The following is a 24533-nucleotide window of genomic DNA, read 5'->3' as shown; positions in this document are numbered from 1 at the left end:
GCGAGGAGCCAAGCTTACTTAATCCCTCTCTAATACCTACCTCCTTTATGTCACCAAACTCACTCCCACATGGAATCATTTGACCACTGAAGCACAAACAAGGTCTTTGCATTTCAAAAACGACATGAGCCATTTATGACAGTGTAAAGGTATTTTACATTCTTTTGATACAACAGCCCATATAATTCCACTAAGTGAGGTTTGTCTGAACCAAGACATCACAAACTCTTGATATAAAGTCTACAACCTTGTGTTGTGAAACGTTTTGAGCAAGGGGAGGGGAAAGGGAGGTGAGCAGCAGCTCCTTACACAGAGAGAAAGCACCTCCCTCCTGCTTTAGTTCACTCCCCTATCTCCAGTGAGTGGTCAGCTTCTCTGCATATAGCCAAAGGTTCTGGAGCACAACACAGCGCACACTGCATCTGAAGGAGCTCATTTTGTCTACCTGTTAATCATCAGTGTGGTACAGAGATTAGTTTACCTCAGACATTTGACTGACAGGCTGTCTGCTTGTACATTTGGTAGCTCCATTTTAGGAGCACTTTTTGCCTGTCTGAATCAGACCTGATCAGTTACATTTTAAGTATGCATTTACAAAAAGCTAGAGAAATGAACTTTGATGAAATTCTCTGTCTCATTGGAGGCTTTGGGAAGTTCCAGAAGATCTTGTATGTATGGATCTGTCTACCACAGATCTTTCTGGCGTTCCACATGCTAGTCTCTGTCTTCTCTGGGGCTGTTCCTCCTCATCTATGCCGCTCCTCGTGGCCCTCAGCGGGTGCACCAGCCTCTTTGAACCTCAACTTTAGCCATTCGTCTACCCCCAAGCTGTCCTGCACGGTGCCCTTGAACCACAGTGGTGCTGTAGCTCTTGGCGATGGACACCCTACTGGAAGCTGCCTAGGAGGCTGGGAGTACAGCAAAGAGACCTTCCAAAGCACCATAGTAACTGAGGTGAGAGAAAAACACCAGCCTGTTTGAAAGCTTCTCAAATTAGGATTTACTGAATATCTACATTTTCACTGAGGTGTTTACCATGAGGACACCATGCAGCTTAGGAATGCAGAGGGGCTAAGCCGTTTTATTATAGGGGGCTCCGGTAATACTTGACACATGGTTTACAGACTGAGGTTTGGTTTGAGAGATGCACTCCTGCAGTGCAGGCATCATCTGGCTTTCCCACACATCCTGCCAAGTTTTGTAATATATGGAACCCGAGGGGTGGGCGGAGGGAGCACTTACATGACCAAAATTTTTGTGATTGGACAAAACGCTGTCATGTGGCAACGTGACGGGTCTGGATTACCAGTCAGTCAGATGTGCAGTTGAGTTAAAAGTTTCTGGAAGTTGGCTACTCCTCCATTGTGCTCCTTGATGGGAAGGTAATTCAATTCAATTTTATTTATAGTGCCAAATCATAACAAAGGTTATTTCAAGACACTTTTCAATAAGAGTAAATCTAGACCACACCACACTTATTTATGATTTACAGCGAGACACAACAATTCCTTCATGAGCAGCAGCAAGTTGCAAAGTTGTCAATGAAAACCTTCCCTTTGACAGGCAGGAACATCAAACAGACCCAGCTCTATGACCTTTATGGGGTTGGTACTATGAATACGACTAATTAAGCACTATTATGGCATTGAATATTATAATTAATACCAATAATGATAATATATATGAATAATAGTAATAATAATAGCAGGAAGCGTCAAGCAGGAGCACTGCAGCAGGCACCACCACGATCTGCGAGACGAGAAAGCAACATAACTCCGGGGAAGGAGTGAATTACAAACATGCAATGATGGGACATGAATGATACAGAGAGGGAGGAGAGAAGCTCAAAGTAACACAGACTAGGCCTAAAGCAGCATTACTGAGTCAGCCCTAACTATAAGCTTTTCAAAAAGGAAAGTTTTAAGTTTACTCTTAAATATGGGGACAGTGTCTGCCTCCAGAATAACACTTGGGAGTTGGTTCCACAGGAGAGGAGCTTGGTAGCTGAAGGCTCTGCCTCCATTTCTACTTTTGGAGACTATAGGAACGACGAGTAGCCCTGCATTCTCAGAGCGCAGCGATCTAGTCGGGTGATACGGTACTATGAGCTCTTTAAGATATGACGGAGCCTGACCAATAAGAGCTTTGTAGGTAAGGAGAAGGATTTTAAATTCTATTCTAGATTTTACAGGTAGCCAGTGCAAAGAAGTTCATACAGATGAAATATAAAGTCTTCTCCTGGTTCTTGTTAGTACTTAAACTCCAGTATTCTGGACCAGTTGGAGACTCTTAACAGACCTGTTGGAGCAGCCTGATAATAAAGAGTTGCAATAGTTTTATGTGAAAATTGAAGGACATATCCTGAATAACACCGGGATTCCTTACTGTGGTGCTGGAGGATAACACAACATAATCCAGAGTAATAATATCTTTAGCTATTGAGTTTGGGAGGCCTTCGGGGCCAGGTACGATGACTTCAGTTTTGTCTGAGTTCAACATCAGAAAATTACAGGTCATCCAGCTTTTTATTTTTCCTTAATGCACGTTTGAAATTTATCTAACTGATCGGTTTCTTCTGGTTTGATCGACAAATACAATTGTGTATCATCAGCATAACAATGAAAAACATTATGAAGTGCTTCCTTATAATATTTCCTAAGGGAAGCATATATAAGGTGAATAGAATCGGTCCAAGAACAGAACCCTGTGGGACTCTGTGACTGACTTTAGTGTGTATGGAGGATTTGTCGTTAACATGTACAAACTGAGTTCTTACGACTTTAACCAGCTTAATGCGGCCTCTTTAATGCCAATTAGATGCTCCAGTCTCTGTAACAGGATATGATGGTAGGGTGCCACCTGCTCATCAGGATGTATTGTAATTTTCATTCTCACAACGATGGCACAACCTTCGAGATGTGGACTGAAAACCGGGGATTGGGCTGCATATCTTCTGATTAGTGGACGATCCGCTCTACTTCCTGAGCCACAGCCACCCAAAAAAGTTCCAAAGTGAAAAATGCTTTAATTGAAACCCTTTTCTGTGCTTCTTGCAGTGGGACCTGGTTTGTGATAGTGCCAGCCTGAACAACATGGGCTCCTCCATATACATGTTTGGCCTCCTAATTGGAGCTGTTGTGTTTGGGAGCTTAGCAGATAGGTAAGTTTGATGACACCGATCAATCTTCAGAGTATTATTGAATTGATGACATAACTTCTTACTACTTTTGCTGGGATTTGTGCTCTGCATTTCCTTATAGAATTTTTACTTTTAATTCATCATGTGCTGTCCTGTTCCAGGTATGGTCGAAGGATCATCATTCTCTTTAACCTGGCTATCCAGTCGGTCTTTGGGGTTGCAGCTGCTTTCGCACCTAATTTCTACATCTACATTGCCCTTCGCTTTATGGTTGGGACATCCATCTCTGGTGTCATCATGAATGCCTTTGTTCTAGGTCAGTGTATTATAGAAAGTTAAAGTGATCTATGATATTTGTTGAAGGATTTATTTCAGTGATAAAACTAAAAAAAAAACATTGAGGTTGGCTGGTTTGATTTGTTTCCCCCATTAGCAACGTCTCACAGAAAATGTATTTATATATGATAATTCACAGACCTCACTGTGAACAGTTTTCATTTTCATCTGTTTGCTTAATGACAACTACAGATTTACAGTTTCACTGATGAACATGTGGAGAAACAGAAGCAGGAGCACCCATCTTGGCAGTATATATTTCAAATCTCTGGAAAAATATACCTAAACTATCTACACACAGATAAGGTCAATATTGATAATGTGGGTGAACTGGCTCTTTTGGAAAAAGGCAGTGTTCCGTCTGTTTAAAATAATTAAATACTGTAATACTATATTGTTGATAGAGATGGATGAATTAGAGTTTAAAAAAAATCTTAAATGGACAGTCCACTGATTTTACACAAAAGGCTCTAGTAGTAATAGGAAATAATTCTGTGAAAACAGTTGTATTATGTCTTCTGAGGTTCTGGAATAACTTTGTTAGATCTGACAACTTAACCCTGGTGATGGCTTATGGAATGGACTGGGCTCATACACCTATTTTCACTTTGAGTTTCTAAAGTAGTTATTACACAAATACTTTCTATTTTTATGCTTATGTTTATGTCTGTTTCCATGTAAGCAGCGTCACATCAAGGTAAATCCCTTGTAATGCAAATTACTTGGCAATAAACCTGATTCTGATTCTGATTTCTGACATATGGACATACAGTATGACATGTAATTCACGTGTCCCTGTCCTGTTTGTGTCTCATACAGGCACAGAATGGACAGGATCTAAGCAGCGGATGTTGGCCGGTATAATTACTGACTACTTCTTCGGTGTTGGGTACATTCTGCTGGCCGGAGTAGCGTACCTAATAAGAGACTGGCGTAAACTTCAACTGGCTATCTCTGCACCTGGTTTCCTCTTTATCTTTTACATCTGGTGAGTGAACAGCAGTGTGACCCAGATTTGATGCAGCATGTGCTAAGACTGCCAAGTACATCAATATCAACAACAGTCTGCCTAGTTTAAAGTCTATGATAAAGGAGATCCTTCATCCCCTCTTATTGAAAACGTGATGTAAACACTCAATCTCATGACAGACAGACAGACAGACAGGCAGATAGATAGATAGATAGATAGATAGATAGATAGATAGATAGATAGATAGATAGATAGATAGATAGACAGATAGATAGATAGACAGATGGATAGATGGATGGATGGATAGATATATAGATAGATAGATAGATAGATAGATAGATAGATAGATAGATAGATAGATAGATAGATAGTCCTCTCTACCCACATGCTTCAGCCTTCCTTTCATTCAGAGCAATGACCGACATGTTACTTTCTTGGCTACTAGTAACAAGACACAACTAAAAGCTCTCAGCTGAAAAATTCTTCATTACCAACATAGCACAGAAACAGCACTACTAAGAGTACAAATGGCATCATCATGCAAGCGACAAACATTCTATCCTCGTCCTGCTTGACTTAAGGCTAATTTCTGCTTCCATTTCATGTGTAAATAAAGACGTACGTTATCGACGTCCTAATCGTTACTGCTGTCATGCTCTAATGCTCTCATGCTCTCATGCTTTCATGCGTCCTTTATGTTGGAATAGACGTTGAGCAAAACATTCTCTAGAGGGCATCGCTAAGATTAAAAAGTTACTCCAATAAAGTTTGAAAAAAAAAAGTTGCCAAACATGGCAACGATAGAGGAGATAACGACCCTGCGTCTGTTGAGAAAGAGGCAAAATGGTGGGCAGCATTGTGAACAGCTGGGGTCTGTGACACACTAAAGACATCCCAGAGTGTGGACGGAGAATTTGAGAGATTGGTTTTACAGATGAGAGAATTTGACGAAGAATGTCACTTTCAGTATTTCAGGATTTCCATGGGGGGCTGATAACTTGCTCACTCCTGATATTCATGGCACTCTTTGTGTCCAGTTCCCGAAACTGACCCCGCAATTTTTGGGGGGCTGCAGGCGTACCTGGCTTTAAAAGGAAATGGGAAATTACACACAGGTGCCCAAAAAACACCTATGTTTAAGTAAGAGACTTAATACAACCTCTTTGCCCCTTTCTAAGTACAGTACTTTGTGCCCAGAATACTAACAAGCATCTCACTAGCAAGTGAATGCACTTGTGACATGCACTTTAGACCATGTGCTATAGATGTTTATATGGGGCCCACAGTTTTCACAGTCTAGGGGGGGAAGAAGCATGATTTACAAGCTTTCCATTGGTAAAAAAAAGTAAAATTGGGATTATATGGTCTGTAAAGTAGTCATCTCTTGCCTCTTTGATGTTTTGGTTGAGCACGGACAGCATTTTAGATGGATGAGATGTACACTGAGGTTTTATTTCTTCCATCTACACTTCACTCTTTTAGATTTCCCTTTTCAGATGACAAATGTTGTCATCGATCCAGGAGCAAGAGCTTGTTGAAGAAAACAACCTGGTAGTGTAGAGTGTTGTACTATCTATTCAGGTGAGGATATAGGTTACAAAAATCAGAAAATCAGGATAAAAAAAAGCAGCTGCAGAATCGGCATTAAAGAAGTGAGAGTATACTAAGCACTTCTGAAGTAGAGCAGAAGACTGAAGTGTGGTGTCAAAAACAATACATTTGTGTTCAGAGACAAAATCCAACATAGAAATGTTGGATGAGATTAAAGTCCAGAGAGTTCATATAAAAGGCATTGTCAGATTTGGGTGTTCCGTAGACCAGGGGTTACAAAACGTTTCCATGCCAAGATCCCCCCAAACAGCATTAGATTCTGGCATACAACATGTTTTCCATACTTAATGTATGCTGCCTCACACCTTCTGATTTTAGTTGGCAAGGAGTTCTTGGTTTTTTTTGCAGCAGTGTCCTCCACAGCAGGGCTGTTGAACTGTTCCTTTGGTCTCTTTCTTGTCCAAAACTTGTCCATTTTGAGCTAGCTTGCTAGCTAGCTCAAAGGAGGAGCAAAGCAGCTTGATAAACGGCACAAACCCTGAACGAAGTTTGACCGGCAGTCAATCAGAAAGATGAGCATGGCAAATAACATTTTGTTATATTCTATTATGAATTATATTTAATAATTATGATTAAAAAATAATCAGGTTATATTTTATAATAATGATTAAAAAATAATTTGATTATATAGTTTCTGTCTTTTCCTTTTTTTCTTATCTTCCCTCCAATTTTCTGAGGCCCCCCAGTGCCGCCTGACGGCCCCCAAGGCGGCCATAGATCCAACTTTGAAAACCACTGTTGTAGGTGGTAAAAATTACAGGTAAAATTATTCTTAAAAACAACTGCAAAATTGGTCATTTGGAGGACATATGGAGTTAATTTACTATCTGTATTCAAGAGTGTTGTCTTTCAGTTTAAGCGAATTATTTACTGATTTCACGTTCAGATTTGTCATCCTTTTCCTTCAAACTATGCCCTTGCACTCACATAGCTCCTTGTGCTCAAATAGTTTCTTCTTGTGCTCAAGTAGCTGCTTCTTTTGCTCAAATAGCTCCTTCTTGTGCTCAAATAGCTCCATCTTGTGCTCAAATAGTTTCTTCTTGTGCTCAAATGATTTCTTCTTGTGCTCAAATAGCTCCTTCTTGTGCTCAAATAGCTCCTTCTTGTGCTCAAATAGATCCTTCTTGTGCTCAAATAGTTTCTTCTTGTGCTCAAATAATTTCTTCTTGTGCTCAAATAGCTCCTTTTTGTGCTCAAATAGCTCCTTCTTGTGCTCAAATAGTTTCTTTTTGCACTCAAATAGTATCTTCTTGTGCTCAAATAGTATCTTCTTGTGCTCAAATAGTTTCTTCTTGTGCTCAAATAATTTCTTCTTGTGCTCAAATAGCTCCTTCTTGTGCTCAAATAGCTCCTTCTTGTGCTCAAATAGTTTCTTCTTTTGCTCAAATAGCTCCTTCTTGTGCTCAAAAAGCTCCTTCTTGTGCTCAAATAGTTTCTTCTTGTGCTCAAATAGCTCCTTCTTGTAATCACATTTATTCTGCTTCTGCTCAAACTGTATGCTTGTGCACAAATACATTAAATCCATGCACACACTATTATTTACCTGTGTTGGTAAATGTCACCTAGGCATTACATTTGTTATTATGGTAGTATATGGTTGTGTTAAATTATTGTGCTTTGTTACCTTGCGTGAGTATCTTATAACAGTGCTACATAGTCTACTGTAGATTAGTAGAAATAGCTGTCTAACTTTGACAGAATAATCACAACACCTCAGTTACGGTTCTTACACTCTGTCTATTGCTATTTGTAATAGGTTTTGGTCACGAATGTTGTTTGGAAGATTACAGCTAAGCTAATATAGGCTAACACAGAGATGAACCTTCTGTGGCCTGAGGAAGTGTGATCAAGCTACATCGTAAATATGGAAAACCTTATACATGAGAAATCATAGCTATTAGTATATCAAAAAGTATTATGGGTTTTCTTTCTGTATTTTATTAATATAATGATCACATTATGTTTCTTCAGCCCACTAATGTCACCTGAAAGTTTACCATAGCTACGGTAACAAGTACAAGTTGACTTAAGTTAGCTCAACCTTCCAACAACAATAAGGTATAAAGATAGAATTCGGCACTTTTGAAAAAAAAAACAATTACAACTACCAACAGTCATACCCCTCAGGATCTTACCGATATGCTGTCACAAGTTATGATATCAAAATTAGAAGCTTAAATTCCTCTCAGACCCAGCACCGTCTTCATAGGTCCTCTTGCTCTGTAAAAGCAGAAGCAGTGTGTGAGTGTAAACTATGAAACTATTTGTGCACAAGAAGGAGCTATGTGAGTGCGAGGGCAGAGTTTGAAGGAAAGAATAACAAATCTGAACGTGAAATCAGTAAATAATGTGCTTGAGCTGTAAGACCACGCTTTTAAATGAAGATAGTAAAGTAACTCCATAGGACAGAGCTCAAATAGAGTACAGCAGTCCCTGGGCTTTAAACAGGTCTCAGTTAAAGGTAAGAAATCCAGACTGTGCGATAAAGTGGGATTGTCAAGAATAAAAGTCTCAGTCATATTGTTTGTATTAAGAGCAGGCTGAAAGAGTTTGACATGTTTTGGTGGTCTTGTTTGGATTGTCAGGAAGCTCAGCCAGAGAAATACAGCGATGTGTCCTGGCAGAGGGAGAGCCGGAAAGATACATACATAAAAAGTGCTCTGAGCATTTACATATGGATGAAATGGTGTCCGAAAGGATACCGTTTTTTCCCAGAATCTCTACAGTTAAGGTGAGGGACTCAAAGTCAGACTGTAGCTTTGTCTGGAAGGTGTATAGAGAGGTTGGAAACTCTATATCCAGAGAAACATGTTACAGTGGAGCTCGACAAACCTGGAGATGGAATCTCCAATAACAAGGATTTCAGGTTTCCAATCTCTCTGTCATACATTGTCTAGCCTGGGAACTAGAAAGTCTTCCGAGCTCATGTTTCATTTTCTCTGGTAAATACATCTGGCCCCTTTCTCCTTCAGATACAGATTTCCAGCAGCTTCAGATCAGACATCCAGTCTGCAGGCCCATTCAACCCAATTTACCAAACTCACCAAGCTCAGATCAAATTGTCAAACTAGATAGCAGTGATTAAATATGAATTAGGTTGTGTTACTGCATTGCCCATCTCCCATCTCAAGTGTTTTCATTAACACATTAAAGGTACTGTAATCCAGAGGCATTAGGGTCTGCACTGTTGATAATGGCCTTTGGAGATGTTTGATGATGATGAGAGGTTTCAGACTAATATGCATTTGTCAATTAGTCAAGATGATGTCATTGTCAACTTTCAGCGACAATGGTAAGCTGTATCAGTCCCCACACCCTTTTTCCTGCTATGACGAATCGGTTTATCCAAAGTGTAAAATCTCTATCAAAGTACCAGTCCTGCAGCATGGTGGGTCAAACACAGTCAAGTAGGTCACCTGAGCATTTTGTCTTTACATTTTTAGGGTGTTGCCGAAGTCAGCTCGCTGGTTAATGGCCAATGACAGAAAAGAGGAAGCATGGGAACTGATCCAGAAAGCAGCAAAGATGAATGGGAAGCCCCTCACCAAAGATTTGGAGATGTGTCAGGTAGAAATGCAACGTTTTTATACACATGTTTTGGATTTCTGGTAATTTATCTGATCTTTTCAAGATGTCAACAATAATCACAAATACCAACTGAGGCTAAAACCAAAGTTGTAGTGCCAAAAACACACCAAGCTGTTGCCAGGAAACTTGTTCATGGGTTTTAGATGGAAAAAAATAATTTGAAACATGTGTTTGGAGTATTTTGACAGGTATGTCTATTGTTAACCCAGTATCGTTCCAACCATGCAGGATACAGTCATGAAACTTTACAGATGTGTAGTTGAGATCAAAATGAAGGCTAAGTTCAACGATGAGTGTGGTCCGAGCAAGAGCCCAAGAAGGAGGGGGATGGAAGCATAGACTGTATAAAAAATGGACAGAGCGTTGGGGTCTGAAAAATTAGACTTTAGCCTGTGTTCTAGCGAGTGGTCGGCAGGGGGCAACACATGCCGTCTCAGAAAGTCTTCTGGCTGTATGCAGCCAGCGATAAAATGACCTATTTCTCACATGATCCGACAAATGTAGTGAAGGCTCAAAATCATTGTCTAGTGACCAATGAGTATTAAAAATCACTATGGGCTATGGGCATTAAAAAGCACCAGCTCCCCAAAATGTCTGTGCACGGCACTGTTGTGTCTTCCAAAAAAAGGTTAAAATGCTAAGTATCCCTTTTTAGTACAGTCCCATGAACATTGTACGCTCCTATGACTAACAGTCGTTTGGGGGAGGACTGTGGTGAATGGTCAGTTGTTTACCTTTTCTGACTTACAGCTAAAAATACAAAATGACAAAAAAAGAAGAGCAAGCTAAATTTTGCATTTGTAAACATGTGACAAAATCCTATAATGATGAATGAATGATCATGAATGCACAATCTGTAGCAGTGAGAGTGTACTCAGGGGGTTTTCACCTGCCTTGTTTAATTTGGTTGAATCTATCCCTGGTGTGTTTACCCACTTTCTGCTGTTCGTTTGTAATGTGTAGTGTGTAGCGTGTGTAGTGTGTAGAAAGCAATTGCACTTGGACGAAAACAACTGGTCAGTTCGGTACTATTTGTTTGTAGTGAAAACAGGATCCAACCACGATTCTACCCAACTATCTGGTTCACTCTGCTTGAGAATGGTTCCTGTAGTCGGGTCGGCTTTGCATTCTGGGATGCAGAAGAGCATGTAAACTGTAGCAGCTTGTGTAGAAGTAGTAACAGCTAGTCAAAAAATTGCATAGCAATGTTTCTCTCACAGAAATATACTGCAGCCTTCAGTCACTGTCACTCTCAACTCTGTGGTCAAACCAATAAATGTTTAAGTTGGAGACAGACAGAGGCAGAGCAGACATACTCATGCGAAGCAATGTGTGGAAAATATTTGGCTTGGCTGTAGTCAGCACTACTCCAGAACAAAGGACAATCTTCCTGTATTTACTTTCTTGCATCCCAGACACATCTGACCAATAAGGCCTACAAAAAAAAGTTTGGTTCCCGTTGGTTGTCAGTTGAGGTCATGGGTAGGTAGGGATTTTTTTTATTTTATTTTTTTTCCAGTGGCAGTGAGTGACAGGTAGGAAATGTATTTTATTTTTTATTTTCATTTACAGCTGCTATTTTTTCATGACATACTAAAGCATACATGTACTACATGTACTCCAGCTTGTGTCCCAGTATGTCACACACACACACACACACACACACACACACACACACACACACACACACACACACACACACACACACACACACACACACAAACACACACACACACACACACAAACACACACACACACTTTTATATGAACAAAATATTTAGTCAATACTAATGCTTCAATTAAAATCTGCTGATTTTAAATGTGTGTACTTTTTTCTACACCTAAAAAACAGGGAGATGCAAAACTGGCTTTCACTGTTGATGTAGCCTCACTGTATAGCTGCTGATAACTGCTATACAAGGAACCATTGTTATGTTGTTACATAGGAATAAAATAGAAACCGGGCGTCCAACAAAAGTGCAGTGTCACTTACTGACAGTTAGAACATTCCAATAGGAAACATTATAATCTGAGTGATTTTAACTCTGATGATGGTCCGCGTTGCGTGCTGTTAGGACATGGAGTTAAGGATTTTCCAGAAATAAACAGCTCCCGATGTCAGTCCATCTGTCAGCTCGGTCCATTTTGCCGGCTGCTGACACGAATAAACAAGTGCACTGCTTGACTTCTTCAAGAACGTTTTCTAAAGATTTAAAACCCAATCTTACAATTTTTCACATCCCCCTGTTGCATGGGCAAACAATGAAGATGTTACACGTCCATCTTTCTCCAGCGACCACCTAGCAACACTACTGGATATCCGGTCGTCTGCATGCAGACCCCATGAGAATCCGTTGTTTACATTTAAAAAAGAGAGAATGCAGTCATTCCTGTACAGGATGAAGAGGTGCTGTACAAAAACATAATTATAGTTGGCCTCAATATTTGGCCACACAAATTTGTATGTATTTTAACTAATTTTTATTATTTCTTCCCCAATAATAATAATGTGGGTCGCACATAAATTGACAGGGTCGGTTGGAAACCGGAACCAAACAAAAAATGTTTAGGCCTAAGTAAAGTTAATGTACTCACAGGGTTTGTAGTGATGCATTTTGGTTCACTTGGACTTTTCTGTGTTTAATGAAACTGAACCAGGAGGGAAACACTCTACCTTATCAACTTAACTGACTTGGACCAGAGTAAACAAACTACAGCTGTGGAAACATTATGACAGAGGTACTCCAGCATCAAACAGATGGCTCGGGCTCACTCTGAAAATGCTGGTTGGTTTCCAGCATAAGTGTTTCATTTTCATTTAAACATGCCAAGTTTTGTCACTTTATAACCATGACTCCAAATCATCTTACTCACTGTCTTACTCTCTGTTTCACCAGGTCTTTAACATTGAAGAGAAACCTGAGGTGAAGAAAAAGCACTCATTCATAGACCTCGTTCGAACCCCAAAAATGAGGAAGCATTCTTTGATTGTTTTTTATCTCTGGTGAGTATGAGGAGCGCATTCCTTTATCAGTGTCTGGATCTGAATCTGAAAATGCATCTTTGTCGCTCTAGAAATAAAAGTGCTAACTAGAACCAAAAACGGTTCTTCAGTTTGTCCCCATAGGAGAACCCTTTCTGTAACCTGTTAGAATCTTTTAAAAGGTTCAGAATATATAAAGTTAGTTCCAACCAGGAACTGGAAAATTGCTGGGGTTTTTTCATCATCTAATAATTCTGAATGGAACCGGTTCAAGAAGCCGTTCCCTGTCAGTCGAAAAGTCCTATGTGTGGTTTCCTATAGGCACTTCAACATAGGGCCTGTCAGCATGGCAGATCTACATTAGCCCTAAACCAATGTCCAGCCTTTCCAATGTTAAACTGTTTTGTTCAGTTCGAAAATAAATGTAGAAATGTAATTATACAAAGACTAGTCTCGCTTGATCTACATAATAATCTAAAGTTGCCTACATTTTCAAGTATCAATCAAGATATTTGTATGGCATGACATGGACGAACAAGTAAAATTAATTTTAGGGTTCCTGCGGTTCAGAAGTAGGGTGGGTTGTCCTCCATTTGAATTCTGGTTCCCCAGTAAACATGTCATAGTGTCCTTGGACAAGTGTCCTTGGACAACACTGAATCCCAAATTGAATTTAATACATATTTATAGGTGAGTAGAGCCCTTATCACTAATAACTTCATATTTATAGTAGCTTTGATACGATTTGTTTGAAATTATACTGGAATAAGATTTTTTGTTTCCCTGACGATAGCAAAGCAAATGCTAACTGCTGGTTGGTTTCCAGTCAGGTTAGCAATCTAGTAATGTGTACATTATCTACATGTACAGGATTGAGGAGACCGGCGGTGGTGTGCCACGCCCATGCTCACATAAATATGTATGCCGTTTTTAAGACCTTTGCTGATCAGAGATCAGTTCTTCTCAGCAACAGTCCTACCATTACTGTAGTAGCTGGAAATTGTAAACTGGTCATATATCAGCGGATTAGCTGTCTTCATTGATTCATCAGCTTTTATCCAGACTGTGTGTTGATGAACTTGACCAACTACCCATCAGATGTGGGCTGGCCACAGGGATGGCCAATGATATTTCAGGGTGGCCGAGGTGAGTGTGTTGAGCTTCCTGACAGCCTGGTGGGTGAAGCTGTTTGCCTTGTCTGGTGTAACAGGCTCGGCTGCTCCAGTATGTTCTCACCGATGGCAGGAGACTGAAGAGGTTGTGCGAGGGGTGGCAGGGGTCATCTGGATTGCTGGTTGCTTTGCGGGGCGGGTTTCATAAATGTTCAGGAGTAACGGGGGCAGGAAACCAATGATCCGATCAGCAGTCTTCACTACGTGCTGCAGAGTCTTGCGATTGGAGGCGGTGCAGCTCCCGTACCACACAGTGATGCAGCTCATCAGGATTCTTTTGATGGTGCCCCATTAAAAGGAGGACATGATGGGTGAGCGGACTCTTGTACTTTTTAGTTTGCGGAGAAAGTAGTGGCGCCACTGGGACTTCTTGGCCAGGGATGCAGTGTTTGTTGGTCAGGAGAGGTCCTCAATGATGTGCACCCCCAGGACTTTGGTGCTGCTCACTCTGTCCACAGCAGCACTGTTGATGGTCAGTTAGGATTTAAGTGTGTGGCCTCTCTGGAAGTCATAACAACCTCCTTGGTCTTTCCAATGTTCAGGAAGAGATTGTTATCTCTGCACCAAGTGGCTAGTTGGCTGACCTCCAGTCGTTTGTCAGCAGAGTGAAGAGCTTGGGGCTGAGCATAAAGCTCAGGGAGCCCCCGTGCTCAAAATTGTGGTTCTTGATGTGTTGCTGCCGACCTGTACTGCCTAGGGCCTCTTACTGAGGAAGTCCAGCAGCCAGTTACACAGAGAAATGTTGAGCCCCAGCTAAACCAGTTTGTATGTCAGCTTCTGAGATGATGGTGTTAAATGCTAAACTAAAGTCTATGAAAAGCATTCTGAGGTTATGTGAGCCATGCTAGCACAAGAGCATAAAAGAAGGATTTGTTCGTAAAAAAGAAGGCCAATTTTGATTGTAAGTGCTTTAAAAGATGAAAGCTACAACTACGGAAGTAAACAAGTGACAATAGAGTAAAAGTTAAAACCAAAAACAAATGAGTTCCTACGACTAACAATGGAGATTATTGACAGGCTGGAATAAACATGCTCATTCATGTTAACAAGCCTGGGGGCTAGCGTTAACCCTAAACCTGCTCCCCTGGCCTGTTTTCATCTGGTTTTAACGCCCGTCCTGAGTGATCAGACGGGTGGAGGGGCTGGGGTGTTGGTTAGATAAGACAATCAGTTTGTTTAACTAAATAAGTGGGAACTTTGCGAGAAGATAGCAGTTCAGCAGTTTATGGTACAGAGAAGTGGTATACATCATCTGAAAGCAGCTCAGCGCTCTGTCAAGCTCTTATAGTCTATATCTGCAATAAACATTGTGTTTTGGTTAGATGCCTTTTTTAAATGTTGAATGTTTAGAGTGTATAAGGGCTTAGAGCACCATGATGGTCGTTTATGATCATAATTCTAATGCTTTATTCAGTTTAATTTTATTTATAGTGCCAAATCATAACAAAAGTTATCTTAAGACACTTTACATATAGGTCTATTATGTCTTATAAGTTGTGGCAGTAGTTGATACCGTTTGTTAGACAGATTTGGTGCTAAATGTAACCATTTTTTACCATTCGAGAACTGATAAACATGGTCAATCCCCCTAAATATGACATTACAGCGCCAAGACCTCGATGAACACCCTAGAAAAATAGAATTAACCAAACACACCCTTTTTGGCGAAAAAGAACCCTCTTTCACTCATGTTTTTGGCAAATTTGGGAGTTTTAATGAGCCTCCTTCTAGACAAGCTGCATGGCTGATATGGAGTCCTTAGGTTGTTTCTGCACTTTTGAAATCTATGCGCTAAATGAAGGAATGGCATTTAGATCATGTATACATAAGGTGCGTTTCCACTTTGGTGGAATACCCAGAATGAGGCGGGTCTATCTCACAGAAACGCCCCTAATGTGCATATGAGTCGCTCGAGTTGTTTGTTGGCCCTGTGGGAGAGCAGGGCCAAAAACGCTCACACCCCTGAGAGAAGCCCTGTTGCTGATTTGATGTAGCTCTCAGCAGGATGTGACGAGTGGTCGTACAGACGCAACAACACGGTAAAGTAGAGCAGACACTTTTATCCAGTGTAGAAGAACACAGCACAGAAAATAATCTGTGAAAAGATTCTGGATTGTATTTCCAACCTGTGGTCCTTTGCTGCATGCTCCATACCTCTCTCGCTCTCTCAACTCACAGACACACACACACGCACACACACGCACTGTAGTACTGCATCGGGGTGACAGCCTGTCTGTCCACAAACACTTTTACAGCTCCCAGAATTTTTAAGATGGATCATTTTCTTTCATGTTACTTGTACATAAGTTGTTGTTTAAGAGCCACATTAAATCAAACTACAACTATTCTGTATTTCTCACTTTGCTAAAGAACGGAGCGCTCCTGTATTACTGATCAGCTGATCCCCAGCGATCTAAACCCATCCACAGTGATATTTCACCTCCAGAGTCTTCTAAATCCCTCTGGGGCCTTTTTTTGTAATGGAAACACGGAGAGTGAACGTCCATTTGAGAGGGCGTGGCCTGAAACTTTCCGAGCGGCCACATTTGACCCTAATGGAAACACGCCTAATAATTTAAAGAAAATAATTATGCTGTTCAATTTTGATTAAATATATTTTTAATTAATAATATATTTGCACCAACACAGCCTATAGTGCTAAACCCTGAAATCTAGGCCAGTTTCAGGCCGACACAGATGTCATTTTCACACTCAGCGCCCACGTTGTGTAGGTAGAAAATGTATTTGCGCCCATTTGTGCGCCCATGGGTGTGTTGGTCTTAAAATGAGGTGTGGTCGGGCACATTGTTGAAACATTGATACTTAAGGCATCCGAATGTTATGATCGATTGACCAACAAAAACCTGGTTGAATCGTATTATATCTGTGGTCTCATGAGTCATAAAAATTAATTTTATTTTGCAGAGGGGGAGTGAAAATAATTAATTCAAGTGGGCGACGGGTGGCTGATTTAACTGTAGTGGATTCAGATCGCAGCAGAGCCGAAGTGCATCATGCTTCTTACACACAGAAACTTGCAGCAGTCCTCATCCTCCTCCTCCTCCTCCTCCTCCTCCTCAGTTAAACAGGTTATCGGTGTATTGGCACATATCCAGTTGAATGGAGTTGTTGATTGACAGAGAATTGGGAGATGGCGGAGGGTCACTTTGTACACAAGCAGATTCTTTCCTCAGCAGAAAAACGCTCACGTCTCCAATTTCCTAAACCCACTGTTTAAAAGCCAAGTGTGCCAGCTGAAGGCACACTTGGCTTTTAAAGGAAATGGGAGATGACATTCATTTCATTCATGTTAAACCCAAAACTAATTAAGAGACTAAATACAGCCCCTTTGCCCTGTGCGCCTTACTTTGTGCCAAGATATTGGGCCCTCTCAAAAATAAAAATGGAGTTAGACACACTAAATCCACTTGCACCATGTGCCATCAATCATTTAAATAGGACCTTAAGTTTTTAGATGTAGTTTCATCCGTCTGCTGAAAACAGGGACAGTGTGTTGGTTATATGTTGAAGAATAAGGTCACACAACTATCTGAAGGGCAGACTGTCCTGTAAAATGATGCGATATTTCACATGTTTCAGGTTTGCCAACGTTCTCGTGTACTATGGCCTGTCCCTCAACATTTCTGACTTTGGAATGAACATCTATCTGACCCAGATGATCTTTGGCCTGGTAGAGATGCCTGCACGCACCATCACCCTGTTCACCCTCAACCGCTCCCGCAAGATCTCCCAGCTAGCTTTCCTGGCCGTGGGTGGCACTGCCTGCCTGCTGACCATCTTCATCCCCAATGGTATGACACATATGCTCCCATGCAGCTCAACTGCATACTGCAGACCTGTTGACCTTTTCATGGATTGCCCAAACTAATTAACACCAGCCAATAAAGGCAGTTTATTTTAGCTGTGGGTGGTGACTTTCTTAATTTTATCAACATACATTTTATACATAGTATAGAATAAAAAATGTAGTTGACAGGTGGGACATGAGATGGTTTTCATGTTCTATGCATCCATGTTTTTTCCATGTTTCCAATATGTTTCAGAAGCTTTTCCTTTCCTTTGACCTCTCCTCTAGACCTGTCTGTGATTAAAACCGTGCTGGCCATGGTTGGGAAGTTTGGGATCACAGCCTCTCTTTCCATCATTTATGTCTACTCAGCTGAGGTGTTCCCCACTGTTATCAGGTGAGTGTTTCCCTCACAAACACAAGAAACTTCCCAACAAGGTTCTTGAGCCACATTTGATGGGACCCGTTTTTACTAACACAAGATCTGATGTCAGAAAAACCTTGTTCATGACCCTGTGTGGTGTTCATTTTGAAATAATGCCACCTGTGGTTATGTTATGGAGGTATGTGAAACCATAAATGACATCTGACTCAAAGCAATCAGCCATATGTTCTCATTGACTGGTGTACAAAGAACTTTCCAGAACACAGACAACGTTTTGGCAACCAAAATTGTTTTCTTTTCCATTTATCATGTTGCACTATTTCTTGTGAAAAAATATTGCACCCATATCTATTTTATACACAGTGTTAAACAGCATCCACTTTGAAATCAATTCAAAGGAAGAAGTGACAGGCTGTCAGTAACTCAATCTAGTGACACAGTTACGGGATAATACAGACACAAAGATAACACAGAGATAAACATTACTGTACAACACTATAGAATTCAACAGCAGCTCAGCCTCCAAAATGATCATACAGTTGAATCAACACCTCTCTTAAGCAGTTTCAACAAAAAATGAACATTGGCACCTTCATGAAGGAGGATTTATTGCAGGACTTTTTAATTAGTTTTAGCTAAGAATGTACAGTATGTGTCAATATAATGGCTGCAATCAACGATTGCTTTCATTATAAATTGCTTCAGTCTGTAAGAGGTCAGAAAAGAGTCCAAAGTGAGTCTGAATCACAAAGAGATTCTGTTTTCTATCACATAAGACAAAGAAAAGTAAAGTAAGAACTAGAAAATGTCAGGTCGGTTTATCTTGAAGAATTATATAGGCAATGGATTGATTTATTTTCTGTCCATCCATCAATGTTCATGTGCATATATTATTTGTCATTGTTAACAAATGAAAAATGTTTTTTTATGTACTTGTTTATTTTCTATATTATTTATTATTTTTATGGTTTTGCTTTTTCATTAAATATTTAACATTATTTTCTAAATACAAGTATCAGTACACAGTTTGTATACTATGAGGGTACATATATATATATATATATATATATATATATATATATATATCATATATACACACACACACACGTATTCTCATTGCTTGTTTGTCCTTGCATATGTCTATGTGCCCCTCGCAGACAGAACGGGATTGGTATAGGCTCCATGTGTGCTCGGACTGGAGGAGTCCTGGCTCCCATGTTGTACCTTCTGAGGAGCATCAGTCCACAGGTTCCCATGCTTCTGTGTGGCATCTGCCCACTGCTGGGCTCTGCCCTCACCCTGCTGCTACCTGAGACTGCCAATAAGCCCCTCCCTGACACCATCGAGGATGTAGAGGGACCCAGCCTCAGGTTTGACTCCACCACTTTTAGAACTATTTTATACCACTTTGTGTGCATTATAAACATACTGTGTTATAATCTGCTTATAGCACTGTATAATCAAAGTTATAAGCACTCATAGGTCTTCATTTGATTTCTAGCAATTATCAGGTATAATGATACTTGACCTAATAATGTGTTATGATTATTGTTATAAAACACTATGCATATTTATGAGTGCTATAATTATACAGAGACATTGGAACCAACCCCTTGTACAAACAGAATTGTTCTTAAGTGACATGCATGAGTAATTTAAGAAAACGTGTGGCATTCACCATTTTTCTTTTCGTTTTCGCTTCAAGAACAGACAAACCATCTTTTGACACCATCTTGTTCTGCACATTAAAATATTATCTTTATGAATTGTGGAATGAAGGTAGTAAAGCTGTGGAATTATTTAAGACTTGCACCTTGAGTCTGATGTTCTCACCAATAATTTACATGAATCTTTGTCAATGTGAACTTAACGCCTCATCAGTTAAAAGACTAATGTCCTGATCATGGAAGCATAGCTGGAATCCTAGATGTTGACTTAGGCTACATTTTTGTGAGGGGAAACTGGCATGGCCATTTTCAAAGGGGTCCCATGACCTCTGACCTCAAGTTATCTGAATAAAAATGGGTTCTATGGGTACTCACATAAGACAGTTTGGGGCAAAAACCGAATATTGTAATATTTCTGCATAGTGGGGTACATAAACAGTGTTGAATGTCACAAATTGGCTCTGACTGTAAAGTTGAGACTCTTGTGGATTCAATGAGCTCAGTTGTCTTCATGTGTGATGATGTTAGTCCCAATAGGAGACATTTCATTATAGTGAGAACATTTTTGTATAAAAGTATTTGTTGTGACCTCTAGGATAATCATAGCCTCATGAAACTTTACAACCACAATCTAGAGACCTGGAGCATTCAGAGGATGGACGGCATTCCTACAGATACTGACAATCAGGGCCTGTCTGAGCAGGTTACACAACAGAAGAAGAAAAATTCACAATTCAATTGCAGAAATCTCCAAAGGTTTTTGATCCTAAATCACAGCATGTATTTTTGGTGTTCATCCAAGTCTGGATGTCTTTATGCTGTACCTTGGAGCTATTTTTTGACATTTTTTAATCAATTCTTGGTGGTAAAAAGGTGAGATTTGGAATTTGAGGATTCAGTTCAAGACTGCACTGTTTTTCATCCAATCTCTGCAGTTGTTTTGCAGCTCCCCTGAGGTTTAAAGCTCATTTTTATTTATGTTTCTATATTTTATTTTTCAGTGAGGAGGATGGAAGCCAATCATCTCACTGATAAAAGGGGACATTGTTGGCAGCACCTGGAAGGACTGATGATCAGCAGCAGTGTGAGCTGCCACAGCCCAGTGTGTCAGCAGTCAGCATGCGAGTGTTAGCCAAAACCTTGAGACTGAACGGAACTGACCAGCGTCATGTTGATAGAATGCTGTAAAAATGAATTACAATCATATTTAAAATAATGCTAGCTTACTGTTTGCAAATCACTCTGTCATCATCCAACACCAGAATGCGACAGACGTCAGATTCATGCAACGCAGCCGAGCCACAGCCAGCTGGCCAACCTTAGTTAGTTAGCTTAGGTAACAGTGAGCTAACGTCCGTATATATCATTACATCGTTTATTGTCTGTTAAAACCTAATCAATCATAAGTTAGTAGTTTAGTCATTTTGAAAGTTAGCCAGTGGTTGTGTTAGACTTTATCATTTTAAATTATAAACCCTAATTCAAAAGAAGTCAGGACATTGTGTAAAATGTAAATGAAAACAAAATACAATGATTTGCTGCTGTCACATCTGGTGTAGTTAGTGCAGCCACTCTGCAAACAATCCGCATTCATGTACAATAACCTTCAGCATCTCCGGAGTAGAGGAGACCGCTGATATGAAGATAATGTTGTCAGTACCGGTTACAAACACGCTCAAATTACTTAAAGTTAAGGTAGATTGCCCTCAGTGTTCTGCCAAATTGACAGACAAATTCTGTTAACACGACCTTTGAGGCTAGCATTTTCACTCAGACAGTATTTTGATAATGATTACAATAGCGGGACAAACTAAAGTTAGCCAGCTAGCTGGATCTGGGGTTGCTTGCTTTGTAGCGTTATTTGATGAAGTCATTTGCAAATGGCGAGCCAGACAGACCAGCCCCAGGAGTCTGGATGAATTAGGCGACGTTATCCACTCAAGGCAGTATTTTTGCTACGTCAGCTAGCTAGCAATTCATTGACCTAAAATTAGCTCACATTAGCTAGCTAAAACCACAATATATGTCACATGTTAGTGTTTCCTCTAGGATTTTTATCAGCACCGGAGACACACATGCTATGCCTCCACAACAACACACACACTGCAGCGGCCGGTAGCCCTCAGACCCCCGTGGTATTGGCGAGCCTGACACATAGGACAACTGCCTGACTTGGTCTGGTCTGTCTCTACAAAATCCATTTCTAAGAAAACGTTAGCTAAAGTTGCAAGAAAGTCAGTGAAGGTCTTATTTTGTAAGTCACGTTACAACCTGTTCCCCCATTAATACAAAAAATGTGAACAGATACATAGAGAAGCTTTAAGTAAAGTTTGATTACCTGCTGCCTGAGCAATTGATGAAGTGCCTGTGTTGTGTCAAAATCTGCTCTGTCGTCAAATAGTGTTTCCCTCCTCTTAAAATGTGGGTTCAGGTTTAGATAGGGAAACACACAGCTTAAGTTGTTTTACACCAGACAGTCAGATGGTAATTTGGCTGCCTTTTTTGCGGCCTGTCCCTTATATTGAGACGGACTGTATATTGCCTAGTTTTGTGACGGCAAATATGACAGCTCAGATCCTACACATATTGGCGGCTCGATTTCCATGTAAATAGAGTTAATGCGGCTTGGCGGCACAGGCGTGACTTAGGCGGAAGTGTCGGTGACATGAACTTGTGACCCACAGCCAGGAGTTTTAAAAGCAGGAAAAAGCTGATCACAGAAACGAGAGACAAAAAAATATCGACCGTCGTGATGAGCTGGAAAGCCTTTGAAATCCGTCAGATGCAGAGAAAGTCCTGAATTATCAGATCATGGGGCAAACTTCTTCTGACGCATCTGTTGTGCGTCACTATACGCCCAACTTTGTGCTTCACGTCACATGTTTACACCTATTTCAGAAAGCCATCTTTTGGGAAAGGAGTATTACGCCTCGCTTTCACATAGACAGGACGTCAATTTACAGCCTTGGCTGCAAATGTAACGCATTTTCTATATAAAACCCCTTTAGAAAAAACACCAGTATCAACATAGTAGCCACTGTCTACTATGTCGATACTGCTATAGAGCAACGCAATGTAAATAACTTTTCTGCTTAAAGCTACTTTCCTGATGTGTAATGTTAACTAAACTACGGTAGCTAGCATTAGCTAACGTTATGGCGTTTTTCAGCTCAGTTACCAGAGGTGCACAGTAACTAAATACATACTAGACTGTATTAACTACTAATTTGTGGTAGGCTACGTGTACTTTGTGTTTCTGTTTTCTACTACTTTCTACTTCTACTCCACTACATCTCAGAGGCAAATATACTTTTTACTACATTTATCTGATAGCTTTAGCTACTGCCCTACTGGGGCTATTGATGAGAATGGTATAACAGCTTAATGCTACAGCACACTGACAGTTTTAGCCAATAGTGTTCTTCCAACTTTGTGTCAACAGTTAGTGTTGCCCTTTCCTGTTAAGACGTGACAATACCCCCGAGCACAAAGCCAGCTCCATAAAGAAATTCCTTCCCAGCTTGCTGTGGAAGAACTTGACTGGACTGCACAAAGCTCTGACCTCAACCCCACCCAAGCCCTTTTGGATGAACTGGAACACTCTGAGCCAGAGTTGATCATCAACATCAGTGTTGCACCTCACTGATACTTTTGTGTCTGAATGGGAGATCCCTGCAGGAGGTCCAACATCCGGTGAAAACCTGAAACCAGAAGAGTGGAGACTGTTATAGCAGCACATAAATGTCTGTGTTTTTGCAATGGATTCTTTTCTCAAACTCAGCTTGTTCATGTTTTGGAAATTGGTGCAGTGTGCTACATGTGTGCATCCCTCTGTGGGCAGTAAGTCAACGTAACTCCTCGTCTCCTATGCAAATACACTCAACAACAACGCTTGTCTGAGGTTTACTTTGAGATGATAACACTCCCAAAGCAAACAGTACTGCGTTGGGATGTTTGTCGTGTTAATCTTTTTTTTAGATTATTTGTTGGCAGTTTTCAAGCCTTTTATTAGATAAGACAGACAAGAAATGGGATGGGAGAGAGGGGGAGACATGCAGCAAAGGGTCGCAGGTAAAATTCAAACCCGTAGACGCTGCCTTGAGGACCTTCAGCCTCTTTTCATGCACTGCTCTAACCACTCAGCCACCGGCCGCCCCTTGTCTTGTTAATCTTTGTAGAAGCAGAGACCACACAGCCTGGAGCCGTCGGGGTACTATTAGTGATTGCTTAAAGAGTAAATTCTGCATTAAACTTACCAAACAATGCTCACTCTAGGCTGTGAACGCTTTGTGATCTCTCCTCCATCTCTAGCTTTGAATCTACAGTGGATATAAACAAACTGGCACTAGTGCAGAGACAGAAGTGCTACTGTGGGACTTCTTTCAGCTTAGTAAAGCCAGTGAAAAGCCATAAGACTCCTGGTACCAGTATTATCAGAAAGCCCTTACAGAGTATGTTTAGTGTCAGAAAGTTTAGACAATAAACAAAAAGTATTCTAAAGTCAGTCAGTGATGTTGATGCAGTTAATCTGTGTGGTACACAATATGCTCTCAGGTAAAACAACATGTTTACACGAATAATTCAGCACCAGGAATTGTGTTTAAGGGAATGCTGCAACTCGCTGGTGTGCGATGAGTATTACATCCCTTCTGACAGCTCATCATTAACTACTTGAAATACTGATTGGAAAACTTATGTTTGACTCTTACATGTTGTCTTTTTGATGTTATGTGAAATTATTGTGTCTATATACCTTTACATTTATACACAGATATATTGCATAACCAAAGTACTTTACTAGTAGTTACTCAAGTTGTTGAATGTTTTTTATTGACCTAATTTGTACAATAAACATTTGTTAGCAGAAAGTGTAT

General features: G+C 40.4%; 1 protein-coding gene across 1 annotated transcript; it reads left to right on the top strand.

The window, feature by feature from the left end:
* Positions 1 to 609: 609 nt before the first annotated feature.
* Positions 610 to 23276, top strand: LOC310962146 (solute carrier family 22 member 6; the record flags this gene model as incomplete). Its single annotated transcript, XM_083934528.1, is given in 10 exon segments — positions 610 to 954; positions 3057 to 3160; positions 3301 to 3460; positions 4303 to 4463; positions 9500 to 9623; positions 12542 to 12648; positions 17400 to 17611; positions 17896 to 18004; positions 19150 to 19362; positions 23126 to 23276. Coding segments are annotated over 10 exon segments (1686 nt in total).
* Between the last annotated feature and the right edge of the window lie 1257 nt (positions 23277 to 24533).

This window comes from Echiichthys vipera, assembly GCF_963691815.1.
Source record: "Echiichthys vipera genome assembly, chromosome: 19".
NCBI lineage: Eukaryota > Metazoa > Chordata > Actinopteri > Perciformes > Trachinidae > Echiichthys > Echiichthys vipera.
This window is presented reverse-complemented; position numbering and strand designations above follow the sequence as displayed.